This window comes from Arvicola amphibius, chromosome 9 (genome assembly GCF_903992535.2).
Source record: "Arvicola amphibius chromosome 9, mArvAmp1.2, whole genome shotgun sequence".
Classification (NCBI taxonomy): domain Eukaryota; kingdom Metazoa; phylum Chordata; class Mammalia; order Rodentia; family Cricetidae; genus Arvicola; species Arvicola amphibius.
This window is the reverse complement of record NC_052055.2, coordinates 94372824-94395763: the sequence shown is the minus strand read 5'-3', so window position 1 is coordinate 94395763 and position 22940 is coordinate 94372824. Positions and strand designations below refer to the sequence as shown.

Here is a 22940-nt window from a genome sequence, read left to right as displayed (position 1 = left end):
GACTTAACTGAAAACAAAGGCAAAGCAAGTTGATATCTGTTGCTAACTTGATAAAACAAACAGTGTTTGTCTCAAAAGCATTATCAGCCATTTCTTCAAATAGGACACATTAAGATTTCTCACCCACGTGGAGATTACTCATATATGTATTTTAGCTTTACAAAATGAAAATAAAGAGCCTCACTATAAAGACTCTTGCCTTTTTCAGTTATTTTATTTATTTTATTCACATTATTTTTTAAAAAAAAAATTCCATATTCCTTCCTACACAGCGGCATGTCAAAAAAAAAAAAACACTAAACAGTTTGCTGAAATACATGTAGGAAAACAGATATTTGGCATAAAGCTTATTTAAATTTTTCTTAACAAAACATTATTAATTCAGAGTTTCAACAAATTTAATAAAATTTTCAGTGATGATTATTTCTGAAATGTACAAAATTTAAATATTATAAAAAGGTTAAACTAAAATATGAAAACCTTTTGCTTTTTCCTCCTTAGTAAAAATTCAGACAATATGTCATATTGAGAAAGTTCAAAAGGTCACAGTGGCTGCCATCTCAGTCGTCCTCGGAATCGCTGTCCCTTCTCATGGGGACAGGGCCTCGCACTGAGGACAGCAACACATCTTTGATGGGCTTCTTGGGGTCCTCCTCCAGGTCTGTCTTGATTGCTCCCGACTCAGACAATTTCCACTCCAGCTCTGTGCGACAAAGAAAAAGCAAATCACACATGGCACCAGGTCTCCTCCAGGGGGTCCTCGCCCACAGCCCAGCAAGACAATTTAAATTTTTCCTGACAGGTTAAAAAAAAAAAAAAAATCAAAATTTGGTGGCCATTTTAGTGCTACAGTTCTGAAGTACCAAAAAGAAAACTCTTAGAAAGGAAAACTTAATAACTGTTTCAGAGATGACCAAATGAAATACTGTATAAACTGGAACCTGTCTGAAAGTTACAGTAAAGATACGAAGAACAACATGGCAGCCATTGTTGCTACGGAGTCTCAGCTGATACATTTCTATGAAGCATTTAGAGTAAACACTTCTACAGGGTGGCTGAACCTAATAGTGAAATCTAATTTTAACTAACAAAAGGAAATTTTCAGCTTCATGTCTGAAATCCTTTCCATTCAACTCAAAGCATTTGTGTTAATAGATAAATAAATAATACAAAGTAAAGACTAGGTGCCCAAGAACAAGAGCCTGCATTTTAAATTCCACTCTTATAATCAGTGAAACACCCGCCACACAGTGGGAGACCTTGGGAGCAAAATTAAGTGATGCCAAAGATCCCAGGTAGCTCGCCTTTCTTAATCAAATACTCCCACTACAACTGAGGGCCAGCTTTAGTTTCTCAAACTGCTTTGAAGGCCTCCGTGAAACAGGGTTTGAGTGGCAGCTGCCAGGGGCTGCAGACAAAACAAGATGGTCAGATGGTTAAAAAAACAACGTCCAACATGCGTGGTGACCGCAGTTAATGAAGAACTACATACCTGAGCCATGCTTAGAAAGTGGATGCAATCTGTCACCAATGAGCTCAACTGACTGCAACCTTGCTGTTGTCTTCCTACCCTGAACATGTTGTACACCTTAATACTTAGCATTTTTTTGTTGTTGTGGTGGTGGTGGTTTTAAATCAGCCACACCCCAGCAATGCCAGGGGCAGTGTGTGCCACCAAGATGATCATATATACCGGAGTATTTTAGCTCCAGGTATTATGGTTGAATGTTGTGAAAACAGGCTCTTTAGAAGAAAAAAAGCAAGGCTTCTGACTCGACTCAAGAATGTATTTCTTTATATGTACACACACGTGTGCATTTAACTGCTACTCACTTACAGGCACTGAATATGCAGACGTACTAACTGGAGAATGTACTTCTTCATATGTGCACATACACACACGTGTGCACTAACAGTGCTATTCACTTACAGGCACAGTATATGAAGATGTACTAACCCTCAAATAAAAGCTTTTCTGGAAATAAAAACTACACTGCTAGTTAGACCTGGTGTGCATCACCAGAACTGCTAGTTACACACACCTGTCTCACCAGAACTGCTAGTTACACATGGTTGTCTCACCAGTTACATGTGGTTGTCTCACCAGAACTGCTAGTTACAGAACTGATGCTAGCTTTGGTTGTGCCCTACAGTAGATAGTAGGGCATTTAAGAGAACTAATGTCTTTCTCACAAGATTATACTGGTTCTCAAGAAAGTGGAGAGGTGGCTCAGTGGTTAAGAACACTGCACTGCAGGCGGGCGGTGGTGGCGCACGCCTTTAATCCCAGCACTCGGGAGGCAGAGGCAGGCGGATCTCTGTGAGTTCGAGACCAGACTGGTCTACAAGAGCTAGCTCCAGGATAGGCTCTAAAGCTGCAGAGAAACCCTGTCTTGAAAAACCAAAAAATAAAAATTAAAAAAAAAAGAACACTGCACTGCAAAAAACCAAAAAAAAAAAAAAAAAAAAAAAAAAAAAAAAAAAGCCATGGTGGCGCACGCCTTTAATCCCAGAAGTTGGAAGGCAGAGGCGGGCAGATCTCTGTGAATTCAAGGCCAGCCTGGTCCACAGAGAGCTCTGTACAGCCAGGAAGCCAGGGCTACAGAGAGAAACAGGATGCTACCACACAGTAAGCATGGCACTTTTTCTCAGTCGCTCTCACACACCCTCCTTCGGCGTGCACCCTCCCTTCTCCACAAGGATACAACACAACACCAGGCCTTCCCAAGAAGCCAACGGAAGTCAGGGCTATGCCTTTGGCTTCCCAGCCTTCAGAATCAGGGGTCAAAGTAAACCTCCTTCAGGTGTTTTGCTTTCATAAGAGAAAATGGACTAAGGCATAACCTCATCTCACAGTATAACCACAAGAGGACAAATCAGGTACGTATTAACTTATACTATCATATGCCTCTCAACACTGGACTATAGCTGGCATGTCTTACGTATGTGTCCATGTCCGTACTTTTCCAGGCTGAATAACTCAACGTTAAAGTACATAAAACCATGCTTAAAAGGTACATTTTTGAAGAGAAGTAAAGCAGTTGGACAGACTGTATTTCTGATGAGGAATTTTGTGACAGAGATGCCGCTAGCCTCAGATTCTGTGTCACGTGTCACACGTATTTTAACATCTCCATGGGTATAAAGCAATAAAAAAAAATCTTCCTAAGAGATAGCATTAAGTCAAATTCAAAATTAAAAACTACTGGGAGTAAACTGGGTGGTGGTGGTGCACACCTTTAATCCCAGCACTTGGGAAGCAGAGGCAGGGAGATCTCTGTGAGTTCGAGGCCAGTCTGGTCTACAAAGCAAGTTCCAGGACAGCCAGGACTGTTTCAGAGAAACCCTGTCTCAAAAAACCGAAACAAATAAACAAACAAACATGAAACCTACTGGGAGTCAACTAAGACTACACATATAAGCAAGTATCATTATCATGTAAACTAAATTAAAAACAGACACTGTGATCTTAACCTACACCTAAAAACAGAATCTTCCACCGGAAGAGTGAAATATATTTGATACTACTATGAAGAAAAGGAGAGTGTTCAGTGTGCCTCCTCTCACCGAGAACAACAGAGCCCAGCTCTGTTCCTTGTGACTGGGCTCAGCCGTACAGAGGCAGAGGTAACCCCGTGGGGAGTGTCCCTGCCCGGCTCTCACCACACCCTCAAGCCGTGAGAGCCTCTCACCGTCTATCGTCAGGTTCATGCCCCCGAACACCAGCGGACCAATGAACTGTGCCTTGATGTCGCCTCCCAGATAGACGAAGAGCGTGGGCAGGTTCCTGTCAGGGTAATTGGGTATGCAGGTCGTTGAAATGGCTTTGACAAACTTTACATCAGGAAACTTCCTGGCGAGTCCGCTCAAGTGCTGGTTTATCAAGGAACAGAGGGGAATCCTGGACACGGGAAGAGAAAGGAGAGCGGCTGTGACCTCTGAGTAGACAGACAGGGCAGCGCCCACTGGGCCTGCTACTGACACGGAAACCTCAGAAGGGCTTTCTGGGATGCTTGCTACAGCAGAAAGAATTCACAGTTCTAAAATAATCCACTCTAGTGTGTTCACGGAAAGTGAATAACTCCAAATCCAATTTAATTTAACAGTAAGTCTGAGAAAACAGCTTTGATAGCTTTGAAAGCGGCCATGTCTTCCTGTAAGAGTCGTTTAGAAAATACTGATGAGAACACACGATGCGATGCGTATGAAACAGGCCAGAAAGGATGCCCTGCCTCTAAGTGATTTCTAAAACAAGCACACCATGTGCAGGTGAGGGATGAGCCTGTGCGGTACCGGAGGCCACATCTCCCAGCGGTTATCTCAGGGTCACCCTGGCCACCTGTAGGTCACTGGTCTCAGAATTCTCAAATGCCAGTTCCTCTACATGAAGGGGTAACTTGATTTGAGCTTTTGTACTTTTGTTTTTTTAGGATTTGGGTCTTCCCATGCAACCCAGGCTAGTCTTGGACTCTGTCAGTCTTCTGGCCTCAGCCTCTCATGCTGGGAATGTTAGCGTGTACTACCGCAACTGGCAGAATTCTTTTTCACTTTTAAATAAAAGAAATTTAAGTCCTTGCTCTATGCTTTTAATAGACACGTATTACTCACAAATATTAATTTAAAAGTCTTACGATGGAAGCTGAGCATATCTCGCCTCCTTCTGGTGTACCCAAAAAGTCATCTCGGTGAGGTCCCCTCTGGCCCAGCTGACAACTCTCCATCTCACGGTCCAACCTTCCTAACCCTTGCAGTCTTATTCCCTTTACTTCTGTTGCTACTAAAATAGAGACTTCTGTCCGGCTGTGTTCCACTAAATCTCCATTTCCCAGAACACCCAACACACAAAAATCACTCAATAAACACAGGCTGGATTCACCTTACATCTTCCTCTAAAAAACCATTCTATATGAAGAGGGCAAAAGGATCAGCTCTGCTGGTCAACATCTCTCAGCCAGGAAGGGTTGGGCCAATCAACCACAAAAACAGAGAATACAAGTTCAGGTAAAAACATACAAACAAAACATAAGAACAAAACCTTCCCATAGGTTAAGCCCCATACAGACAGAAGAGAACGTCAACCCAACACTTTACAAACACGTGGAGATCAGCTCACCCTTGCTTGTACAGGTGTAAGATCACCCACAAGCCGTCGCCAGCCCTGGTAACTTCTTGAACATAATCCTTCCCTGAGATCTCTAAAACTTCTCCAAATTTGTTCTTCAGCTGAGTTGCTTTCCACTCGGCCAGCCTTTGTTGCCTGCACAACAGCAAGAAAGCACTTAAATACACAGATGAACACGCGTACACACGCACACACGCATGCGTGCACACATGCACGCACATCTTTCAGGAGAAAATCCCTGTGAGGCTGGTTGCCTTGCCTCAAGGTAAAAGTCTAAGACCAGTTTGTTGAAATGTGTAATATTGTTAAAGTCCTGTCCCGATGTTCAAAGGACACATGTTTTGGTGTCACACAGACTGCCACGCACTAACCGGTACATCTCGATAGCTCGTTCATCCTCCTCATTGAACTCATCCTCGTTCTCCTCCAGCTCCTCCAAAGTCATCTCTTCGTATGTTTTCACTGGATTTAGTTCCATTGATAGGAGCATAAAAATGAAAAGATGAACAAACATACATCTTAGCGTCTTTGCTTTTCCCTTGTGTGTGTGCACAACTCCTGAAGACCCAGCCCACAGAGACGAGAACTAAGGTACTCTTTTGGTGGAGGCGGGTCTTCTATCAATCTGTTGATTTCATTGGTTAATTAATAAAGAAAACTGTCTTGGCTTTTTGATAGGGCAGGATTTAGGTGGATGGAGTAGACAGAACAGGAAGAAGGAAGTGAGGTAGATACCTCGGGAAATCGCCATGCCTCTCCTCAGTGAGACAGTCGCTGTGAAGCCAGCCACCAGGTCAGACATGCTGAACCTTTCCCGGTAAGACACCACTTTGTGGTGCTACACAGATTATTAGAAATGGGTTAATCTAGATGTGAGAATTAGACAATAAGAGGCTGGAACTAATGGGCCAAGCAGTGTTTAAATGAATACAATTTGTGTGTTGTTATTTCGGGGCATAAGCTAGCCAGGCGGCCGAGAGCTGGGCGGCGGGAATGCAGCCCGCAGCTCATCACTACACTCTTTAGAAAGACAGAACTGCCACCACCTTTCTTAATGTCATGTTACTCTACACAGATACAAATGACATGTTTCCCAGATTCAGGAAACAAGAGTCCCGTTTGCCTGAAGCTGCCTGCTCTGGTCTCCAGTGACGCGCTCATGGGCGGATGTCCTAACACTCATGTGGCTAGACTGTGTATCACACTGGCAAACCGTCCTGTGCTGTGTGCGCTCACTGCGAGGCTGGCTCTGGACGTGGGTTTGTCTCCCACCCCATCTCAGACCCGAGCACCAGTGCCTGGCTCTGGAAGCCTTTACCCCTCAGACTACTCAAGTCCCGCAGGCTTCCTTGCCTTTTCTCTCTCACATGGTACAGTGATCCATCAGCAATTCTGCTGGCCCTCCTTCAGAACACGTCCGCCACCACAGCAGCCAGTCCACGCTACTGGCGTCTCCTGCCTGAGTTACCGCACTACTTCCAGACTGCTCTTCCTGTTGCTGGACCAGCCAGCCATGCTATGCTCAGTAAGATGGTACTGTTAAATATAGGGCATGCCATTCTGCTTCAACCTCCAATAACCCCAGCTTGGCAAAAAAATCTGGGCTCTTTATCAGGAGAGTCAGGTTCCAAGTGGGCGGGCTCTGGGAGACTTTGTGAACTCTCCACTGCTTTCCCTGCCGAAGCCCTGCTCAAGGATTTTCTAGAATCCTGGGCAGCTTTCCACTTGCTGAAGCAGATTCCCTCACCTCGCCTCCTTCAGGTCTACTCAGACGTCATCTCAGTGAAGTCCCCTCTGGCCCAGTTAAGAAGATTCTCTATCCCGCAGTCCAAACTTCCTTACCCTTCCTAGCCTCACTCCTTTCCCTTCTGCTGCGAATGAAATATAAAGACAGACTTTTGCCTGGCTATGTTCCGCTAAATTGCCATTTCCCAGAGCAACACCCAATACACAAGAGCCATTCAGTAAACGTCATCTGGATTCACCTTACAGAATCTTCCTCTAAACAAGCATTCATGTATTAACAGGGCAAAGTACCACCAGCTCTGCTGGTCAACATCTCTCAGTTGGGAAGTATCCACTCCCCTTCCCCTGCCAGGCACCTGTCTGTCATTTGGATGCCTTGGCCTCACGGGATTCTCATTCAGAAGGTATCAGGCTCCTTTGGACCAATGCTTGGAGTACAGGATGCAGGTGGTAAGAACTTTGAGAAAATCCTTTTCTCAGATACCATGTACTATCGCAAACATCTTAAGCTTCCTCAAACTAAGTAAACTATTCTAAGTTAATAATCTTAACCAATCCACAAAGATTAATAAAGCACAACCTCGAGAGAACACACACACTACAAACTTGAACAAATTTCTATGGCACTGTCCAAAGTAGGTCAGAACAGCAGGTCGTGTGCCCATGTGACAGACAAGGGCTGTGGGCTGCGGTGCCACTTGCTCTCTGCTCTGCCCGTTAGCCATCTAGCTACCACTGGCAATGCTGCTGCCAGGGCTCCAGCTCTGGCTCTTGCCCAGAAGGTCTTTATTATAGCAGTTGGTGGCTTGTTTCCAAAGCCAGACAGACACAGAACAAAGGAAGAAAGAGAGCAAGCTCACCCACGGACTGCTGGAGGAGTGCCTGCTCCTCTTTTTCTGCTGCCTCCTTTTCCAGCTCCGCCAGGCTTTCCTTCGGGGGCAGGATGCCCTTTTTGCGTAGGATGTCATTCCACTCAGTGTCTGCATTGGGGTCCTGGAACAGTAAATACAAGGGCATGGTGAGGGCAAAGTCCAGGAGAGAAGTTACAATGTGGGGTGACAAATGGGAAAGGTGGCAAACAGGAAGGAACTCAAGCTAAATTACTCTGAGGCCTACACCTGAGAGCATCAAAAGATCTCCTACCCTGCCGTAGTCTCCTGGAGGAGCCAGCTTTAGAGCAAAACTCAGGAAATGATGGGCAGATTGCTGTCAACACTGAGACCAAGGCTTTGATCTACTTTCTGTTAAGTATTTTCATTCATAACTTAAACAAATTTTATTTAGAACTATGATAAATTTCTATGATATTATCCAAAGTGAATCTGACCATAAAGCTACATGGTCATTTGACAGACTTGGACTGTGGGGTTGTAAGGAAACCTCTGAAGTCTCCTAGTCCTGAGGCCCAGGAAGCTGAGGACTCAAGATGCCCCTGACTTTTCTGAGACCTCACAGTGACATGATTCCTACAATAAAGTTTAAGTGGCTACTTGCTTTGTTTTTGGTTTGTTTATTTGTTTTTGTTTTTTTTTTCAACTTGAAACAAACTAGTCATATGAAAAGAGGGAACCTCAAAAGTCTCATCAGTCTAGCCTGTAGACAAGCCTGGGGGGCGGGGACATGTTCTTGATTGACGACAGATGTGAAAGGGCCCGGTCCACTGTGGGCGGTGCCACCCCCAGGCCAGAGGTCCTGAAATATATAAGAAAGCAAACTGAGCAACCCAAGGGGAACACACCAGTAAGCAACATTCCTCCAAAGGTCCCTGCTCCTCAAGCCTGCCTTGAGGTTCCTGTCTGAGTTCCTGCCCTGACTTCTTTCAATGACGAACTGTGACACGGGAGTGCTAAGATAGAAAAAGAACCAGAAAAACAAAACAACAACAACAAACTCTTTCTCCCTAAGTTGCTTTGGGTCACGTACCGGCAGGGAAATTACTGATTTGGGCAGTAACTAAGAAGGATGTGCTAGTGGCCAGGATGCACACAGGAGCCACTGCCGTCAAGGTGACGAGGTAGGCTGTGAACACGCACACACATGCTAACTAGATATTGTTATTAGGCCGTGTCAAGGGCAAGGACAAACAGGTTGTTGGCCTAGAGCAGTGATTCTCAACCTGTGGGTTGCCACGTATATGCAAATATCCTGCATATCAAATATTTACATTGTGGTTTTTAACAGGAGCAAAATTACAATTATGAAGCAGCAACAAAATGTTATGATTGGGAGTCACCACAACACAAGGAACTGTATTAAAGGGTCACAGCATTAAGAAGGTTGAGAATCACTGGCCTAGAATTAAAGGGTCCACATTTCACAGAGCAGACAGAGATGCTCTCTAGAGAGGAAGGGCATTTAATTGTTGCATGAGGGTGAAGAGGAATCAGCCAGAGTGAAAGAGAAAAAACAGCATGCTTTGACTGAAGTGTGATTAACAAGCTTACTTAGGAAATGTCAGGTTATATAGAAATAAGAAAGTCTTTGAATTGGGGCGACAGAGCTAAAACTGAACTACTGGGTATGCTGGCTAGGTTTAGGTCAACTTGACTGGAGCTATAGTCGTCTGAGAGGAGGGCCCCTCAATTGGTAAGATGCCTCCAGAAGGCTGGGCTGTAAACAGAGAAGCCTGTATATGGCATTTTCTTAACTAATGATTGATGGGGGAGGGCCCAGCTCACTGTGAGCGGCACCATCCTTGGGCTGGTGGTCGTGGGTTCTATAAGAAAGGAGACTGAGAAAGCCATGGGGAGCAAGTCAGTAAGCAGCACCCCTCCATGACTTCTGCATACCTCTGCCTCACCTCACTACACTTGGGAGGCAAGAGTTGGCTCACATTTAGTGTTTAATAAACATAAGCTACCATGAGTGGCGGGGACAGTCTGTTCTCCAGATTTGTCCTTTAGACCCCTAAAGTTTAGAGACCTCTCAGGAGCTGGTGGCAGGCGGATCTCTGTGAGTTAGAGGCCAGCTTGGTCTACAAGAGCTAGTTCCAATACAGGTTCCAAAGCTACAGAAGAGAAACTCGGTCTCAAAAAACTAAAAAAGAAGTAGATCTGTTTCTGCCTCAAACAAAAGTCTAAGGATCTAACTAGGTTCCTACTCCCTTAGGGAGATAACCATGGATCCCACCCAAGGAGTGGTTTGCCTACAGAATGTTTTGGACTAGGCTGTGAGCATTACTTGAGCATTCCGGCAATAGAATATTTAACTAAGAATGCAGCCCGTAATCCTTCAACTGGTCTGTTCATTTTCTTATATCGTGTCAATGAAGTTTTTATCTTACTCCTACCTTTTGGGGTCAGGGTATTGAAGAAAATGGAAATTAAACGCGGGCGACTTTCAGTAGTGGCTGTAAGTCCCTCCCAATACTACCCTATGTTTCTGTCTCTTCTCCTATATCTCTGTTCCTTTTGCCTAATTAATTCTAATCCTCATGCTCCGACCCTGGAACATACAAACCCGCCGCAGCAGAAGTCACCCCAAAAAGGTGGCTTACGACAAGAAAGGGCACAAGAAAGATGACGCTTCCTTTTAGAAAGGTCAGAGAAGGTGAAGAGAGCCATTTTTAAGGAACCTGAAGAAGAATCGACAATGAAGAAGAGTCCAGAGCACTTCCTGGACTTTCTCCTCACCTCCAGGGGTACCACATCTGGTTTGTGGCCACCTCTTCCAATTTCCAATGGGGGAGCCCACAACTGTTTGCCCCGCCTACCCTCCATCAAGACTCTGCAGTTAAACACAGCGACATAAAAGGGCCAGATTTTTGCTCTTAGAGGTTATTTCTGTGGCGTTTTCTAGCATTTTTTGGACTTTTGTTAAATACTATCAGCAAATTCCAGGCCAAAACAGGAAAAAACAAACAACCCTCAGAAGTTCTGATTTTCTTCGTTAACACTAGAAGTTAACACTAGAAGTTGGTCCCGGGGTTCAGCTCTGGAAATCTGGAAGCACCCCCAACAAAAATACTGACGATAGTCAACTCTGGATGGTAGAAGAGTCGAGGCCTTCACCAGACTTGGAGGAGGACGACCCCAAGGTCAGGGGCCCCCAAAGGACAGAGATTTGCTGGGCCGGACACACCGGAGCAGGAGCACCCAGCCCGAATCTGACGAGACTACACCCACCCTCTCGCAGTGCGCCTGCGCAGGCTTCTCTCGCGGCCTCGCCGCAGCCTGCCGAACGGGGTAATTCGTGTAGCCCTGCTTCCAGATCTGGCGCGAGCGCACTAAACCAAACGACCCTAATCTTGGGGTCCCGACCACGCCACGCTCACCTGCATCTTGCCTCCAATCACTCGGATCAATGCTCAGCGTGACAGGCCCTCGAATCCTCTCCGCGCAGGCGCGGCACCGCCTCCCCTCCGTCCTTCGCCCCGCCCCCAGGAGGGAACTGGCTGAAGCCAAGGAGGAAGTGAGGGACTTCACTGGGTGAAGGACTGGACGTGCCCCCGGCGGGTGGGACTACGGGATTGACGTCATCCGGGGCTGATCCCTGGCGCTACCTTGTTAGGGAAAGCGGCTAGTGACTGGGGGCTGGCCTGAGGAGGTTCCCATAGGTCCAGCAACTGACCGGGCACCCAACCCGAGCCTGTATAGACGTCTCTTCTCTACGGACTGGTCAGAAACAGTTGCCTTTCTGGGATCCGAAGCCTGCAGTGAAAATATTTGGGAGTTTAGGAACCGTGGGGACTACTGAATACAAAAGTCAAATACTGTGATGGAAACAGCTAGGGGAAAGTTTCGGCAGCCCACTGCTTTCCCAGAAGGCTGGCTGACTGTTGGAATTCTGCAATGACTTCCCAGAGTAAAGAACAGAATGCAAAGTTCGTATAGCTGTGGATTTTTTATAGCTTTTGCAGTTTCATAAGGAGTGATTCACAGCTTTGTTTTATATGCCGAAAGGACTAGTTCTGGGACATCTGGTTCTACAGGAACGAAGAAAGCTCAGCAATGCTCTCTGGATGACTACGTCAGCCAATTCGAATACAGGTGGCCTTTGGGCACCACTTGGTTTAACAGGAAGGAAGATAGTCATGAAAACCATCATAAGCATTTTTTGTACCATTCTATAAATGTCAAACAGGGTGAGGGAAAGTTAGGTACAACTAGGTAATGTAGGTTCTTTGTCAACCAACAATGAATTGAAATATTCAAAAATGAGTTGTGCTGGTACTAAACATACAGAAACATCTTGCTATTAGTCCCTAGATTTATTATAGTAATTATTTACTTTGCAATAGGGGTTTGACGAACCCCGAAGTTAGTAACAGTGTTTTGGTATATTGCTGTGATAGATCTGACCATGTTTTTGAGAGAAATGTGGAAAGACTTGGGAACTTTGGACTAGAAAAGACTTTGAGTACTGAGAGTTAGGTGGAGCTTGGGAGACAGGACTGTTGAGAGTAGAGCAGAAGACGGAGGCCTGGCTTGGGAAGTTTCAGAAGAAAGTTTAAGATTTCTTTTGGGGCTTTTTGCTATTTTGAATTAAGCGTCTGCCATTCTGGTCAGCTGTGCTGAAGGGTCAGCCGTGATCAACAAGAGACTAGCAACGCCGAGGTAAAACCTTTACGTCACTGGGACAGTTGATGCTGGTGAGTGGGAGCTGAGAAATCAGTAGCAGTTATTAAAGGATGAGCCAGCATCATTGATGTGCAATCTTCTGGGAAGTGTTTCCTCAGAGTCAGCCCACTGACGCTGTCTTCCAGAAATGGCCCATGTTTTGTCTTGTGCTGGAGCTGAACTGGATAGTTGACAAGAGGTCAGCTGTGCTGGCTAGATTTATGTCAATCCGACACAAACTACAGTCTCTTGAGAGGAGGGAACCTTGGTTGAGAAAATGGCTCCATAAGATCAGGCTGTAAGACATTTTCTTAATTAGTGATTGATGGGGGAGAGTCCAGGTCATTGTGGGTGGTGCTGTCCCTAGGCTCGTGGTCCTGGACTCTATAAAGCAGGCTGAGCAAGCCATGAGGAGCAAGCCAGTAAGTAGCACCTCTCTACAGTCTCTGCACCAGTTCATGCCTCCAGGATCCTGCCATGTTTGAGTTCCTGTTCTGACTTCCTTCAGTGATAAACAGCAATATGGAAGTGTAAGCCAAAGAAACTGCTTTCTCTTCAACTTGCTTTGGTCATGGTGTTTCATTACAGCAATAGAAACCCTAACTAAGACACCAGAGATGGCTTAAATATATAGTATAAACTGAGAGAGAGAAAAAGAAGTCAGTTTATCAAGTAAATGGAAGCCAAAAATGTGAGCTATCATGGTGATTATGATAACTGATGACGTAGACACAAACTGAAAGTTATTTTGAAGAGATAAAGTTGGTGTTAAACCTATCAAGAAAATATATATTTATCAAATAGCCAGGAGGTGGCGGCGCATGCCTTTAATCTCAGCATTTGGGAGGCAGAGGCAGGCAGATTTCTGTGAGTTTGAGGCAAGCCTGATCTACAAGAGCTAGTTCCAGGACAGGCTCCAAAGCTACAGAGAAACCCTGTCTTGAAAAAAAAAAAAAAAAGATCCTCCACTGTTATGGTCTGTCCTGTCCCTTTAAGAGACAAGCCACACCCATTCCCTCCCCCCTCCATCAAGCTGATGTTAGGCTTCCAGCCTGAGTCCCTTCCTCCCCTCTCTCTCAGAGGCAACTTGTCTCTCCCTTCTTTCCACTTCTCCCCTTCCCCCCTCTCTGCCCCTCTCTCTGCTCTTCCTCCTTCTCCCCTTCCCTTCCATAACCCACTAAATAAATATTCAAAATCACGCTGCGTGGCGTGCCTATCCATCTAGGTCTCTCACCCGCCACGTGGCTTCCTGCCTGGGACCCAGCTGCCTTCATGGCCTGCTGTGGTCTCAGACCCACTGCCTGCCGCTGCTTAGGGACCTGCGGTGTGGTCTTATGGACCGCTGCCCACTATCACCACTCGGAGACCTGTAGCATTTTACTTAAACCATTACATCCACCAAAATTAGATATGTCCTGATATGATAATAGTGTGTGCCCCCAATTCCCCACATCCAGCAACCAGTGGGTTATCTAAACTGCAAATCAATAAAGAAACTTATGAGTTAATCTACACCACAGACCAAATGGACTAAAAAGACATTCACAGGACATTTTGGCTAGAGCTGCAGAATACATATTCTTCTCAGGAGCCCATGGAACTCTTATCTTCTATAATAAATCACATTTTGAGCTATTAAGAAACACTTAACAAGCCAGGTGGTAGTGGCAGAGGTGGGGAATCTCTGTGAGTTTGAGGCCAGCCTGGGCTACAAGAGCTAGTTCCAGGACAGGAACCAAAATACAGAGAAATCCTGTCTTGAAAAACAAAAACAAACAAACAAACAAATAAATAAACACTTAACAGATATAAAGAGTTAAAACAATTTACTTTCTCACCAGGTTATGGTGGAATAAAGCATTGAAAGTTGATAACAAGAGGAAAACATAAAATAATTTCAGAAAAATGGAGATTGATCAATACACTCTTGAATAACTAGTGGGTTTCTGACAAAATTGGAGAGGAAATTAAAATTTTTCTAGAATTAATTGAAAATATAAATACAATGTTTCAGAGGCTTTGTAATATGGCAAAAGTAAGACTTTGAGAAGTCTTACTCATAAATGTTCTTATTTAAAAATCAAGAGAAAAAAAATGACTTCCATATGGTGTTTGAATATAAAAAAAGCTATAGATTCCATCTACAGCTAATGTTATACTAAATGGGAGGAAACCAGAAGTATTTCTTCTGAAATGTGACAAATATACCATTTCTCTTCTCTTATTCCCTCTAGTACTTGAATCTCTCTCTCTCTCTCTCTCTCTCTCTCTCTCTCTCTCTCTCTCTCTCTCTCTCTCTCTCTCTCTCTCTCTCTCTCTCTCTCTCTCTCTCTCTCTCGGATTGGATTTTTGAGACAAGGTTTCTCTGTAGCTTTGGCGCCTGTCCCGGAACTCTGTAGACCAGCCTCGAACTCACAGAGATCCGCCTATCCCTGCCTCCCAAGTGCTGGGATTAAAGGTGTGCACCACCATCGCCTGGCTCAGAAATAGATTTTTTAATAGGTCCTAAAATGTACATAGAAGCACAGACAACCTCAAATGGCCAAAGCAACCATAAACAGAAGAGGCAATGCTGGGGTTGTCACAATACCTGATGCCAAACTATACTACAAAGCCATAACAACAAAGCAGCATGGTACTGGCAGACAGAACAGGCATATAGTTCAATCAAACAGAATAGAGGAGCCATAAGTAAGCCCACACAGCTTCTATCAGCCAATCTTCACTGAAGATATCAAGAGCATATATTGGAAAAAGACACCCTCTTTCACAGATAGTGCTATGACAAACAAAAAAGAATCACATGTCAAGGGATAAAATGAGATCCCCAGCTTGAACTCTGTACATAAATAAATTCAAGTGGTTTCCAAGTGGATCAAAGACATATCTTGCTGGGTTGTGGTGGCGCAAGCCTTTAACCCCAGAACTTGGGAAGCAAAAGCAGGCGGATCTCTGTGAGTTCAAGGCCAGCCTGGTCTACAAGAGCTAGTTCCAGGACAGGCTTCAAAATTACAGAGAAACCTTGTCTCAAAAAGCATAAAAACAAAGACATATCTTACTTTTATTTTTAAATATATATTTTAATAAAAATATAGTTATATCACTATTCCTCCCTTTGGCCCCTCCCACACTGATGGCTTCCTTTCCTTTGATTCTTATTGTTACATATATGCACATATATGTAAAACAAATACAGCCTGCTGAATCTCTTTTTATTGCTTGTGTGCATATGATTTTGGAGCTGATCATTTTCCAGTGGACTCCTCCCTAGGAGAGGCTGGTTCTCTCTTACAGACACTAGTTGCTATGTTTCTTTGTCTAGGGGTGGGACCCAATGAAAAATATTCCCCTCCCATGTTAGCATGTCTATTGATCTTGTTCATTGTTCAGGTTTTGTTCAGAAAGATGGGCTTTGTTTTTGGCTTTGTTTTTATTACATGGCTTTGATACATTCAGATGTTCAGGCATTCCTCATTTAATAGATGAATGCACAGGTGGTAATATTTTGTATTTTAATTTATACAAACTATTTGTCAGTCTGTGCCACATGATGTGTGTTGCACAGATGGTGGATATAACGGTCTGTCCTGTCCTTTAATAGACAAGTCCTACCCACTCCCTTCCCATCCACCACAGAGGCAAGTGGATTTTCTTTAGGCTTCCCGTTGGGGTTTCTCTCTCTCTCTAACCCCTTCTGCCTCTCTCCCTTTTCCTCACTTCTCCCCTTCCCCCCTCTCTGTTTTTTTTCTCTCTCTCTCTGCTCTTCTCCCTTTCCCTCTTTTCCCTTCCCTTCCATAACCCACTAAATAAATACCCACTTCCTCTGCATGGCATGCCTACCCGTCTTGGTCTGTCACCCACCATGAGGCTCTGTGCCTCCAACTCGCTGGCCCTCATGGCCTACCGGCCACTTGTGGCTCCCTGCATGGGACCCGGCCGCCTTCGTGGCCCTCCGTGGTCTCCAGACTGCTGTCTGCTGCTGCTCAGGGACCTGCAGTGTTTCTGCTGCTATGCCCCTAGGGGAATCTGCAGCATCTTATTTTAAACCATTACAGTGAATGTTTACCTGCATGAGCCAGATGCACAATCTTTCTTCAGTTACAGCCAAGGAAAACTGTTCACTTGTAAAATGGAGCCACCCAAGGCATGAAGCCTGAGAGTGACTGCTCCAGAGCAAATGACTTCGAGCAGGACAGAGCCATAGTTTCACAGAGGCCTATGGAAGCAGCGCTGTCTTCTCCCTGTTCCTGCAGTTCTAAAGCATCTCCAACTCTGCATTTCAGTTGCCTAGCTTGTCTTTTGTGGGAATTTCCCTTGCAATATTTGCCATCGCTTAGGTTCTCTCTGTGAAAACAGACTCCCAGGACAGTTGTCACTTCAGCCCAATGAGCTGGTGTCCACCACACTGTGGATTCTCTACTGCACAACCTCATGCATCTTGGTCCACAACTGTGGTAACCGGCCTCATGCATCTTAGAGAACAAGCACCATGCACATTCTCTCTAGCATTCTGAAATAAAGCTTTCAAGGTATATTTCAAATAGAACAGTTTTTACACAAGACACATAGTCTTTGCTAGACTTGTTAGGGTTGAAACCTGGCAACACTAATCTGCTAAGTTCATCCAGCCATCCTCAGCAGGACATATTCAGTGAGGTATGCATAACTAAGCAGTCAGGGCTGAGGTGTGGTCCCACCCATCAGGGACCATCATCATCTCAGCCCTAGGCTCTCATGTGAGGTGGGCTGATGAGCTTTCAGAACTGTGAAGTTGCCCCTACTGCCATCAAGACTCTAAACTTTCCCTTCCCCTAGCATGAGATCAGAAATTCTAATTCCTTAAAGTCTATTGTTTTAATAGATAAGCAACTAAATGGAGGCTATGGGTGTCTTTACTTGAGAGTGTCTTCACTCTTACCAGGATGGTTCCAATTCCCTTCTCTTTGCTCTTTGACCTGAATATTGAAGAATCTCCGAAGAATTCCTGAAATATGGCTGTACCCAAAACAAAGATCATAAACACAATATGAATAGGAACCAAGATTGGAAGACATCCAGGTAGTGGATGTTTTCAGGTAGCCGTGCATAAGCCATGCATCAGGTAGCCGTGCATAAGCCATGCATCAGGTAGCTGTGCATAAGCCATGCATCAGGTAGCCGTGCATAAGCCATGCATCAGGTAGCCGTGCATAAGCCATGCATCAGGTAGCTGTGCATAAGCCATGCATCAGGTAGCCGTGCATAAGCCATGCATAAGCCATGCATCAGGTAGCCGTGCATAAGCCATGCATCAGGTAGCTGTGCATAAGCCATGCATCAGGTAGCCGTGCATAAGCCATGCATAAGCCATGCATCAGGTAGCCGTGCATAAGCCATGCATCAGGTAGCCGTGCATAAGCCATGCATCAGGTAGCTGTGCATAAGCCATGCATCAGGTAGCCGTGCATAAGCCATGCATAAGCCATGCATCAGGTAGCCGTGCATAAGCCATGCATCAGGTAGCTGTGCATAAGCCATGCATCAGGTAGCCGTGCATAAGCCATGCATCAGGTAGCCGTGCATAAGCCATGCATAAGCCATGCATCAGGTAGCCGTGCATAAGCCATGCATCAGGTAGCCGTGCATAAGCCATGCATCAGGTAGCTGTGCATAAGCCATGCATCAGGTAGCCGTGCATAAGCCATGCATAAGCCATGCATCAGGTAGCCGTGCATAAGCCATGCATCAGGTAGCCGTGCATAAGTCATGCATCAGGTAGTCATGCATCAGAACCATCTCCCCAGTTAAAAACTCAAGGAATGGTGCTAGTGACCACAACCAGGCTTATTTCTTATATAAGTACGTCTCATAATGCAGTCACAGAATCCTTGTTCAGTGAATGGTGTGGGGATGCCTTCTGTCTATGTTTTACTTTTATTGGTTAATGAATAAAGCTGTTTCCACCAGTGGCTTAGCAGAATAGAGCAAGGTGGAAGTTCCAAGCAGATAGTGGAGGAGAGAGTAGATGGAGTCAGGAGAAGCCTTGTAGCCACCACCAGAGACAGACGCCTCCATTGGAGCCCACTGAAACTTTGCCGGTAGGCCACGACCTTGTGGTGATGCACAGGTTATTGGAGATGAATTGTTTAGGATATAAAAGCTAGCTAGAAATATGATTAAGCTATTGGCCAAACAGTATTGTAGTTAATATGGTTTCTGTGTGATTATTTCAGGGCTGAGCTGCCAGGAACGAACTAACAGCCTCCTCCAATGAGTGAAGGCAGACAGATGTCAGCCAGGGTTTCAGACAGCAGACTTCCCACATGGCCGAGCTTTGTGGCTCCTACCATTGCTTCATCTGAATAGAAGTGATTTTTAAAATAGCAGAAATAGAACCTGGGAAGGAATATCAAGAGACTCTGAATCCAGCCATCAGACCAGTCAGTTTTTATATCCCATTTCCTGGCACAGCTCTCTCTCTCCCCTCAATGTCTATTATTCTTTTATCTAGTGTCCAATATTAACACAGCAGGCTGAATTGGTCCTTCTCAGTAATTACCCTACGTCAGACTCCCCAACCCTTACTATTTTTTTCTTTATAAAACAAGTTTCTTCTCCCAAAGACGCAGACTGGTCTGGCTTATAAAGTTGCTATGGCTCAGCCTCCTAAGAGATGAGACTGTTGTTTTCTTGTCACCCGTGGAAGTGTCTTTTCAGTCCATCTTTCTTTCCAACTCCTTTGCTCCCTGCCCTCTTTGTTTGGCCTCTTTGGTCGCCCCTTCTATTTGAATCCCATTCCTCTGCTTCCTCTCTAGTAATGCAGTACTAGCCGTGAGTTTTGCTTTTCTTTTCCCTTTTCTCTCCCTTTCCACTCATACTCACCATTTATCCCTGCATTGCTGGCCCTTAAGTGGTAATTGTATTTTAGTTGACTGTTGCTCTCCGTCCACATTTACGAAGGTAGGTAGGAGGGTAGGTAGGTAGGAAAGAAGGAGAGAGGGAGGGGACATACAAGTCACAGTCCAGGTGAGGAAGTTAACCTGTGAGTCGGTTCTCTTCTTCCACCATGCGGCTTCCATGAATAGAACTCAGGTCAACAGGCTTAACAGCAAGTGCCCTTACCCATGAGTCATCTCGCCGGCCCTAGTGCTCTATTTATATGGATAGTGTCTGTTGTTGCATTATTATTATATTAGTGTAGGCTATCAGGCTCTACCCTCAGCTTTTTCCTAAATAGGGGAAGATGAGCCACAACCTTACCATAGCCTGGGCCTTCCTAAATATTGCAAACTCTTCACTGAAAGACTAAAAATGACTTAAATAAAAAGTCCAACCAGTGACCTAACTCCATATGTGCAAATCCTAATGCAAAAACACAGGTAGCATGGAAAATAATACATGCCTCTTCAAAAGTTACTAACCCCACAGTAGGAATTCCCAACAAGAATGACTTAGATGAAACTCCAGACAAAGAATTAGAAGGAAGGATGATAAATACAATTTCAAAGAAACAAAAAAGAATATAAAAAACAACTGACTGAAATAAGCATATCAACATCGTATATGAAAATGGAATTCAATAAAGAAATACTAGATGCTAGACAGACAGACACAGACATAGACACACTTCATCTCACTATTGCTAAAATAGTAATTTTAATACACAATAAGAAGACAAAAATAGAAAAAATACTCCAAAGATTTGCTCCACATGTTATTTCAGGAACTCTACAGTCTGGTTAAAATTTTTCCATGTTGTTTTTGACACAACAGGACATACAGACATTTACATTTACTCGGAATGTACTTTTATTAGCTAGAATTCTCCTGAGGGGCACCAAGATAGTACACACTTAATGTTCTTCACATATCAAAATAGATCTCCTCTCAACATCTTATTTCTCCATGTTCCAAATGGTTCAAGGTGTCCCAACAGCTAACAAGAGCTTTGGAAGCCAACATCCTTATTCCGTCCCTGTCACATGGCAGATATTCAATTTGTTCAATAGAAATTCAAATCTCAAAAAATCATCATGCAAATGGCACAATAGCCCAGATGATTCAACAGAAACTTAATATCTCAGAAAAGCTTAAAGGGCAACCGTTTGCCAAATGTGTTAGTTATTCCTTTGATCACCATGACCAAATACCAGACAAGAAGCAGTTTAAGAGAGGGAGTGTTTGCCCTCAGTGTGGGTGCCATTTCATTGTGGTGGAGACGGCCTGGTGGCAGTAGGGGAGGACCTGGTGTCCACCAGAGCAGGACGGATAGTAGTAGGGCATCCACTAAAGCACTGGTCATAATGCATCCATAGCCAAGAATAAGCACACCTTGACCTATTAGGTGATGATGATTCATGCTGGTTACTCAGGCTGCTTACTCACACAGCCCTTCTAGAGGATGCTGCCATCACAAGGCCAGCTGAAATTAGGCTTCGGAAGCAGAATTTTTTGAGCATCTAGAATCTATTTTTATAGCAACGAGCACAGGCACCTTTGTCACGTCAAATGACTCAAAGCCACTGAAATGCTTACCAATCCACTGCTGAGTCTTGCGAAGTGAGCAAGGAGGCTGTGATTCCTTGAAGTATCAAGATGAGTCAGGGAAGGATGAAAGGGAAAGGAGAATCAGAAATCGCTACTGTAGATCAGTCTCACAATCTGGTTTTGAAGTACAGTGAAGAACTGGCAATATTCAACTGCCCATGCCCAGCACTGATCTCTTATTCATCAACACCCAGGCTCCAAAGGACCTCTGTTCTCACATTAAGAGCAAGCAGCACTAGATTGCAGGCTCTCAAGAACTGATTATTTGAGGGTAATGGGAAGGACTCGACCTTTTTCTGTTTCCTGGGGTTTTTTTTTTGTTTGCAAAGTCTAAAAGTCAGAGGAGAAATTAAAGTTCACAGTCAGGAAGCAGAGAGCCAAAAACACCTGTCACCAGCTGTAGTTGGTTTTGTTTTGTTTTTAACTCTTTTGGGGACCCACCATCCAGCTCCCAAATAAATACACAGAACTTACTCTTACCTATGAATGTCCAGTCTTAGCTTGGCTTATTTCTAGCCAGTTTTTCTTAACTTAAATTATTCCTGTTTGACTGGGGCTTCACCCCAGCTCCTGGCATAAGCCCCCTCCCCTGGGAGTTGCCTCAGTCCAAACTCCAACTCCTAGAAAGTCTGCCAAATGGTGACCCCTGCCCAAGGAGGGTCAAGACCACTCCCAAAGGCTATTTAAAATGCTCCCCAGAGAATGAACACATGGTCTCCCCTTTTCCCTCTCCAGTGGTCATTCTGGTTCCCCTTTCCCCCTCTCTGTGTTTTCCTGGGAGGCTACCCGAAAGTGAGGGCATCCATTAAACCTCGGCATCTTCTAATTAGGTCTGATTTGGTCTGATAGGGATTATTGTGTCAGTGGAGAGGTTTGTCAGTCAGAAAACACTTAACATTTGGAGGTCCCATGGGGGCTGTTTTTCCCACTGGCCCAGGGCCATGTGTCAGAAAACGCCCTTCTCACCCATGCTCTCTGCTAGGCTAAGATTGGCTTCATCTGGGTGAGTTCTCCTTTTGCAAGTACATGCCCCTAGTGCCCAGGGCCCTTTATGTTTATGTTTGTCTTTGGCAGGGCATCTGTGGAAGCCACAGTCCATGCCAGGCGCCCGACCCCTCAAGCAGCGAGGCAGTCCTCACTGAGGTGGGATTGCGTTTCTCAAGTCCCTCTGTTTTTGACTCAAGAGTCTTATCACTGTGGACGCATTGTGGTAGGCATTGAGTTCTGAGACTTGGCATAGACTTGTAAAAATAGTCTCTTATAATTCCAAGCCAGATCTCCAAAGGCTCTTGGGCTGCCTTTTACAAAAATCCTTTTAAATTGGGGCTATATAACACCTAACATAAAACAAACAAGGCCCCAAATGCCCATGGTTTCTGGATGCTGTGCTCCTGCTCCCAACCCCTTCCTCACCCCCCTCCCCACTTCTCTAGATGTTTATTGTTTGTCTCCATTCCTGGCGTTAGTTAATCTTGTCATGCTGGGACTCTCTACAATGGATCCAGATCCAGATCCCTTTTCTGCCTGTCCTTCCACTCTAAAACTATATAGGTATTCCGGCTTTTGCTTCTGTTCCCTCTTACAGTGGCTGCTAACTGGGTCCTTAATGGGACCACCTGTGTGCTTCCCTGGCTTCTGCTGCCTACATCAGGATTTTTAAAATTGGTCAGCTGACACAGGTTCCTAAAAAAGTTTTGTCTGTTTGTTAAAATATCTCAACCCCAAAAGGTAGGAGTAAGATAAAAAAAAAAAAAAAAAAAAAAAAAAAAAAAAAAAAAAAAAAAAAAAAAAAAAAAACACCTGCATTAACATGATATAAGGAAATGAACAGACCAGTTGAAGTTGGTGGGCTACATCTGTAGTTAAACATTCTATTGCTAGAACAAAGCAAGTCACACTCACATCCTAGACCAAAACATTCTGTAGTCAAACCACTCCCTGGATGGAATCCATTGTTATCTCCTTAAGGGAACTAGGAACTTAGTTGG

General features: G+C 44.6%; 1 protein-coding gene across 1 annotated transcript; it reads right to left on the bottom strand.

Annotated features, from left to right (window-relative positions):
* Positions 1-376: 376 nt before the first annotated feature.
* Pdcl3 (phosducin like 3) lies at positions 377-11267 on the bottom strand. Its single transcript, XM_038342583.1, has 6 exons — positions 11142-11267; positions 7729-7861; positions 5494-5584; positions 5114-5257; positions 3693-3901; positions 377-703 (listed from the first exon to the last, which is right to left on the bottom strand). Exons 1-6 carry the CDS (start codon positions 11145-11147, stop codon positions 561-563), a joined length of 726 nt encoding a protein of 241 aa, XP_038198511.1. The 5' UTR covers positions 11148-11267; the 3' UTR covers positions 377-560.
* Between the last annotated feature and the right edge of the window lie 11673 nt (positions 11268-22940).

What these genes read in the sequence shown, in the direction of transcription:
- Pdcl3 (XM_038342583.1), bottom strand. An exon ending in CGAGCTATCGAGATGTACCG is followed by an intron (nt 5,258 to 5,493) that starts GTTAGTGCGTGG and finishes GCTGTTGTGCAG; the next exon opens with GCAACAAAGGCTGGCCGAGT. An exon ending in CATGAACCTGACGATAGACG is followed by an intron (nt 704 to 3,692) that starts GTGAGAGGCTCT and finishes TTTGTCGCACAG; the next exon opens with AGCTGGAGTGGAAATTGTCT.